A 7,390-nucleotide genomic window follows, 5' to 3' on the forward strand; every position below is an offset into this window, starting at 1 on the left:
TTGGCCCCATACTAGGAGGCTTTTCCTTTTTCAACTTCCACTTCTAGACATTTGCTTTGGTCTCAGAGAACTAATTTATTATTCATCCTGTAATGGTATATATCTGCAGATTTGTTGAAAGAACATATTCCATGAAACATAGATTCCCCCATTATGTTTTATATTTCATTTTACACTTCATTATAAATATATTTTCTGTGATTAGGTTTCTTGTACTTGGGCAGGTCAATATTTCATTTCCTCATTGGAAAAAGGTGGTCCAAGAAATTATGTCTTGTCAATGCATCAATAATTTATCACCTGAGATTATATTCTCTGTATCCAATAGGGGAGGGTGAGAAGGAAGGGAGGAGTATGGACCAGGAGGCATGAACACTTGAATAGATATCCAGCCTCAAAAACTTACTGTGTGATGCTGGGCAATCTGCCTCAGTAAACTCAAGTATAAAATGGGGATAATACTACTTACCTCCTATGGTTACTGTGGAAATTAAATCATATATCTTCAAAGTATTTAGCATAGTACCTAGACCATAATCATGCTTGAGAAAAGCTTCCTGTTTCTTCCTCCCTCTATCCCCTCCTTGATTTGATTTTCCATTATAGCTTTGGTATACATAAATTCATTCTAATCTTTCTCACTTGTTCTCCATCTTAGCTTTGGCAGATGCTGTTGATGGGAAACCAAACCACAGTGACAGAGTTCTTTCTTGTAGGATTGACAAATGACCCTGAGACCCAAGTTATTCTTTTTGTTTTTCTGCTACTAACGTATCTTTTAAGTGTCTTTGGAAATCTGACCATCATTATTCTCACCCTGCTGGATTCCCACCTCCAGACTCCCATGTATTTCTTCCTCCGGAACTTCTCCTTTTTGGAAATTTCCTTTACAACTGTCTTTGTTCCCAAAATGCTAGTGAACATAGGAACTGGGAACAAGACTATTTCCTTTGCTGGATGTTTTACTCAATATTTTTTTGCCATTTTATTGGGAGCAACAGAATTTTATCTTTTGGCTGCCATGTCTTATGATCGTTATGTGGCCATCTGCAAGCCCTTGCATTATACAATGGTGATGAACAAGAAGCTGTGTCTCCAACTGGTCCTCAGCTCCTGGATCTCTGGTTTCATGGTTGTTATTGGACCGCACATCATGACCACAATGTTGCCATTTTGTGCATCCAACATCATCAACCATTACTGTTGTGATTATACCATATTGCTCCAGTTGGCCTGTGCAGACACACACGTCATAGAGGTGATTGAATTTGTCTTGGCTGTGGTGACTCTTCTCTTTACATTAGTACTAGTAATGATCTCCTATGTATATATCATGAGGACAATTATGAAAATCCCTTCTGCTCAGAAAAAGAAAAAGGCCTTTTCTACCTGCTCTTCTCATATGATTGTTGTCTCTCTCTCCTATGGTAGCTGCATCTTCATGTATGTTAACCCATCTATGAAAGAAGCAGCAACTTTTAATAAGGGAGTAGCTGTGCTGAATACCTCAGTTGCTCCTTTGTTAAATCCTTTCATCTATACCCTAAGGAACCAGCAAGTAAAAAGAGCTTTCACAGATATGGTCAGAAGAATGAAGTTTTTCTCAATAAAGTGAAAATAATTGGAGGTGCTTTCATTAAAAAAAAAACATAAAAAAATTAATGAGAGAATAGAAATATTTTTGTGTGACTTTTGCAGAAATTGTTCTTCAATGTTCAAAATAGTAGGCTGTTTTTCAAGGAGTTGTTTTATTTTCCCATTTTGTCAAGTCTATTTTGTGAAGAGTTTATGCTTTTTACATTTCACTAAATTTAATTTGTAAGGAATTTTCTTCAGATAATTTCTGTTTCCCTTTTCAAAACCTCTTACAATGTTCTCATTTCCTTTCCTCATTTTTCTTCTAACTCTCTTTTAAGATCCTTTTTTAATTCTTTCAAGAGAGCCTTGTGAGATGGGGACTAATTCATATCACCCTTTGGGGCTCCATCTGGAGATCTGCTTTTAGTCTCTATAGGATATGAAATCTGTTCTTTTTTTTTCATAAAAATATCTATTGTCAGAGTTCTTTTTGCTTTTTTAGTCATTCTTTTTCAAAGGTTAAGGTCTGCTTTTAGGGCAGAGGGAAGATTTTTCCAGTTTCCTCTACATGTGACAATGGCTGCACTGGTTCAGTGCTGACTAACTTCTGGTGCTGGATGGGTGTGGCCAGATCCAGTGATATTTTTGGGTTTAGAGACTCACTATTTGCCTTTTGCATGTGTGTTGGATGTGTTACAGCTAATTTGCTGATCTACTGGCATGAAAACAGGGCAAAGTATCTAACACTGCTGTAGATTTCCCAGCATGCAGAGCCCACACCACTCTAGGTCTTTGCACTGCTTGTGCTCAGATACCTGTGCTCCTGCCTGCATTCAGCCTGCCTCCCTCCATGGCCATTTGAAACAGACCTTTTCTGAAGATCTTCCAAATTATCTTCTGCTGGAAATTTGTTACATTCCAAATATTTGTGGAACCAGTTCAGAGGCTTCATTTGCTGTTAATTTGAGGGACATTGGGGAAAGCTCATGAAAAGCCATATCTCCTCTCTGCCATCTTGACTCTGCCCCCAAAGTCCACTAGGCTTTTCAATCCTACTTTTCCTCTTTAAAGTTAGGTAACTCTTTTAGGATGCTAAGTCCCTTTCAGGATTTAGTCTGCCAGCTAAGAGCATGACTCAACCTCATGAGGTGTTTCATTTCTTTTGGATAATTATGAGTTCCACTGAGGAACTTGTCTTTCATATACTCTTTCAACTCTATTTCATATTTACTGTTCCTGATGCCTATTGTATCCCTTAATTTTGTCTGTAACCTATTTCCTTAAATAAATACACCTTTTGCCAAAGAGAATGGTTATTGTTAATTCTTCACATGACTGAATCCCAACTTTTGGTGCCTACCATCATCTGCTGCCTATATTGCCCATGTCATTTTGGTGCCAAACATCAACCATGTCATTTTGGTACTGAACATCACCCACGTCATTTTGGTCTTGAGCATGTCAGTGGGTTAATTGATAGGAAGGGATTTCTATATCCTTAAAACTCTGTTTTAATCCATCCACAAATGAAATATTTTTTGGATTTTTAAAACATATATTCTCCTTTTCTCCTTATTTATCTTGGAATCACAAAAGTCTTTCCTTGGAAAGGGACTAATTTCCTGAGTCTTCTCTTTTTTATTTTGTTTTTCTTAAACCTAGGTGAGGTTAATAGGAAACAGGTTTTAAAAATCATCCAGATATTCAGAAGAAACAACATAATAAAAGAAAATGAAAGGTAACCATCACTGTTTTCATATTTTTTGTTATATACCTCAAAATACCAAAGAATCACACACTTAATCAGACAATTTGGTCACCAATATTAAATAAGATAAGATCTCCTTAATTCAAATTACCCCTCATAACCCATTACAAAAGTTCATTTAATCAGATTATTTCTTTTTGAATATTAGCTGTTCCATGTAGTCACCTTATCCTGGGAAACATTTTCCCTTGGAAATTCTGGAATAGATCTCATTTTCAGAGGTACCAGGTGTCTCTGGACAAAGTACTCCTAGTAGATTTGCTTCTCTGATTCCAATTTACTTGTAGAACTTCTACCTGCCAGAGATAAGACTTAATAGAATTTAATTATTGTTTGCCCTTTGCTCTGGAAGAGGATCATGATCAGGAAGGTGATGCCATGTCATCCAAGTCAATTGGATTTAAGTGAGGGAGAGCTGTTTAAGGTCACCTGATTCCAAAGCCATCTGAGTCCACAGGCAAGATATAATCAAGACAACTGAAGATGACCCTGGATGCAATGGGAGACCTTGGCCTTTTTAAGCTAAGGTCTTCAACAGATCTCAGTTTCACTGAGGCTACATCTATTCAGAACCTCCTCTTTCACCCAGTTAAAAAAATCTAAATAAATAAAGGAATGAATCTGGGAAGAGAAGACCTTAACATTCAATCTGAGTCAATTGGGATCCAAACAATGACCAAATGGGTGACCTATTGGTGACCAATTAGAATCAGATTGATTTTGGTTTAAGGCCTGATCATTAAGAAAGGCATCTAATCTGTAAATCCCAAAATATCTTGGAAGGGGTCAGAGGTACAAAAGAGAAAAAAATGCTTTTCAGAGCATGTATGATAGGTATTATCGGTAAGGTATACTCTATATGGATAGAGATAAGGAGAAAAGGAGGGAAAGAAGGAAGAAGGGAAGGAAGGGAAAAGGGAAGGAGGAAGAGAGGGAGGAAAGAAGAAAAGAAGGAATCTTTCATATGACCAATTCTAGGCCATCTTTACTCACAGATGTTGTTTGTCCTTCATTCTTGAAGAAGACTATGACATTAAAGTCAAACAAAATCTCTTTAATTTGGTTTCCCAATAACTAGTTCATGTAGTAAAAACCAATTCAAAACCTATATAATTAACCTTAGTCACAGCAGAGCTTAAAAATATCAAATTAAAAACTCATAATTCACCTGAGAATGATGGGGTGCAGTTTCTAGGGGACATGCCACAGTAACCCTGAAATCCCTTGGCCTTAGGAATGCTATAGTTATAAAAACATTGCTGACTGTCAGATAAACAATTTGTTTGTCAATAATCCTAAGATCCCCTGACCTTGAGAATGATGATAATCTGAGGTCCCCTGGCCTTAGGAATGCTATAATCTAAAAACATTGCTGATTGTCAGAAAAACAATCTGCTGGTCAGTGATAACAAAGCTCCTCAGACAATAATGAACAGACCATCCCTCAAACCTACCTGTAAGCCATAAAATTAGCAAATCAGTAGCATGAAGCACCTGGTCTCTCTTTTTCCTATAAATTTATCTTTTTGCTCCTGATTCTTTGCTAAATTCTTTTGGAATTTAGCCCACTTTAAATGGCATTACCATTGTAATAAACTTTGTACCTTGATTTGAAGATGGGTCTGAGCTTGCAAATTTTTTGAGACAGTAACACCAGTCTGGAACCCCAACTTTTTGGGGGGTCTTTCTTGAACCCTAACATTTGATTGCCCTGATAGGGAGAGTCTGGTCTCCCCTGGCTTCATCCCCTCACTGTCGAGATAAGCCCCCCATTCTTTTCTCTCTCGATTCTATAGTTGAGACAGCCAAGCACCTGGGAAGGCTTGTCTGGGTTGTCTTGAACTCCAAGCTCAGTAAATTTTCCTTGACTGGGGATACCTAGTCTTGGGAACTCTTGCAATTCTTGGCAAAGTTACCTCCTAACTAGGAAAGCTTTGTCACCTTTTCACCCTCCCAGGGATACTAGAGGAGGTGAGACACTATAGGAATAAAAATTTTATGGCTTTTGGCAAAAATTGGACAGTTTTCTTCCATGTCATTTCTGTCCGTGTCTATGTCTCTGTGAAAAATGTCTATCTCATGTTTGTTTTGTGAGGTAGATTTTGTTATCTAGAAAGATTTAACATGCAGCCAATAAGAAAAAACCTCTATGCTCTAGATAGAACACTGGAAAAGATAAACATCCTTGACTCCCACCTTAAAAAGGGGAAAAACCCTTCATGGCTATCCCAATATACTTTGGACAGAAAACACCATCTGCGCCTAGAAAAAGAACTATGAAAATTGAATGTAAATCAATACATTGTGTTCACTTTTTTTTCTGTTTTATTTTCTTTTCCATGATTTTGCCCTCTTGTTCTGATTTTTCTCTCCCAACGTGATTCATAAAACAATGTGTATTAAAAATAAATAAATTAATTTTAAAAGGGAAAAACCTGAGTTTTTTTTCCCTAAGGATCCTATTTCTGGCCAAGCTGGGGGCTACAGAAATAAAGTTAGCTAATCAAAATTTTAGAACCACTAAAATAACATATTAGCAGATTCTCAAGGTTTTGAGAGCAATTGTTAAGGAGTTTGGCAATTAGTCATTTTAAGATTGCAAGAAAAAATTCCAGAGATATTGGGGATAATTCTAGGAACTTATCCAGTTTTGAAAGAAGAGCGTGAAAAAACAAAACAAAACAACAAAAACCCAACTAGGTAAATTGCAACCTTTTGCTAATCCTTCCTTGACTCCTAACTTCCTTGATTGCTAACAAGGATCAATATAGCCCATGTCCCTCTATTAGCCCCTCTCATCTCAGATCAGATTAAGAGAAAGCTGAAGAACTGTAGGGAAACTCAAATTATATTTTACTTGTAGAAATGGAGGGAGCAACAACAGCCATAAGGACCCCATGCACCTTGCCTAAGAACATCCCCAACCCCAACTTGGGGGGTGGAGGTAGAATTGGAGTCAGGTCCCATGGTCAGTATTTCCTGAGCCCTGGCACCTAAAACTACCATCAAAGAATGATCCTACTATCAGCCACCCCAGCCTTCAGCAGGTTCTGTCCAAATACCTGGAAAGAATCTCGGTGTCCCTATCAGTACCCAACTAGCAGTGTGAGATGGAAAAGCCAGTCGATCCCTGCATTTGGTAAGCCAACCATTCTCTATTTCAATTGCAGAAATGTATTAGCTATATAATTTATGAACAATTATTTTTATCTCTGCCTAGTTTTCTGATGTGTAAAGAGAAATAATGGCTATTGTGAAAATCACATGATTGCAAAAGTATTTAATATAAAGCAAATGCTATAAGAATGTTAACTGTTTTAATGGATATAATTACTTCATATTTGATAACTTTACATGGATTTTAGAAGTGACCCAACATACAATGCCAATGGTGAGATGAATGATTTGTATGTGTGTGTGTAAAGTAATTTGGAAGCCAATTCAACTAAATTAAGGTTACCACATTTGGGTTTCCCAGGACTAGAAGGATAATGCATAGAGGAAAGAGAGATTCTTTCTCTTTCTTCCTTCTTCCCTTCTTTCTTGACCACAGCAGGGATACACGGATGGAGGGATGGAGGGAGAGAAATAAAATATACTTAGTTTAGTGAAATTAACTATTTGAGATATGATAGTAAAAGCAGTTTTAAAGAAGCATTAATCAAAGCCTACTGAAGAGATATGTAAGTTATAATCTATTTTCATTGACTGTAAACAGAAGATTTAAGAGTTTGAAAACTTTAGGAAAAGAGAAAAGCAATTCACTGCAACTTTTGCAATAAACAGCCTGCAAAAGCAGGCATTATCTGGAATCAGACTTCTGGGGGCCCTATGAAGGGCACTTAATACCCTTTCCTGGCTCACAAAAGAGAAATGGTTTGTGTGAATTGGAAAATAACCCAAATGGCAATTCAGTTTGTCTGGAACATTTAATTAAAATTTAGGGAATCTCATAAACTAAAGTTAAGTCAATTTTAAAATCTATTCTATCTTAGATATAAAAATTGTTAGGTTTTCTCTTTAAAATAAAATGGAAACTTATTT

The 7,390-nt window shown here is 36.9% G+C and overlaps 1 protein-coding gene across 1 annotated transcript; it reads left to right on the forward strand.

Annotated features, from left to right (window-relative positions):
* Positions 1 to 676: 676 nt before the first annotated feature.
* On the forward strand, positions 677 to 1,615 carry LOC141541267 (olfactory receptor 2AP1-like). Its single transcript, XM_074265437.1, has one exon. It carries the CDS (start codon positions 677 to 679, stop codon positions 1,613 to 1,615), a length of 939 nt encoding a protein of 312 aa, XP_074121538.1.
* The last annotated feature ends 5,775 nt before the right edge of the window (positions 1,616 to 7,390 follow it).

The sequence above is a fragment of the Sminthopsis crassicaudata genome, chromosome 4 (genome assembly GCF_048593235.1).
Source record: "Sminthopsis crassicaudata isolate SCR6 chromosome 4, ASM4859323v1, whole genome shotgun sequence".
NCBI lineage: Eukaryota > Metazoa > Chordata > Mammalia > Dasyuromorphia > Dasyuridae > Sminthopsis > Sminthopsis crassicaudata.

What these genes read in the sequence shown, in the direction of transcription:
- LOC141541267 (XM_074265437.1), top strand. Translation starts at nt 677, where the DNA reads ATGGGAAACCAAACCACAGTGACAGAGTTCTTTCTTGTAGGATTGACA.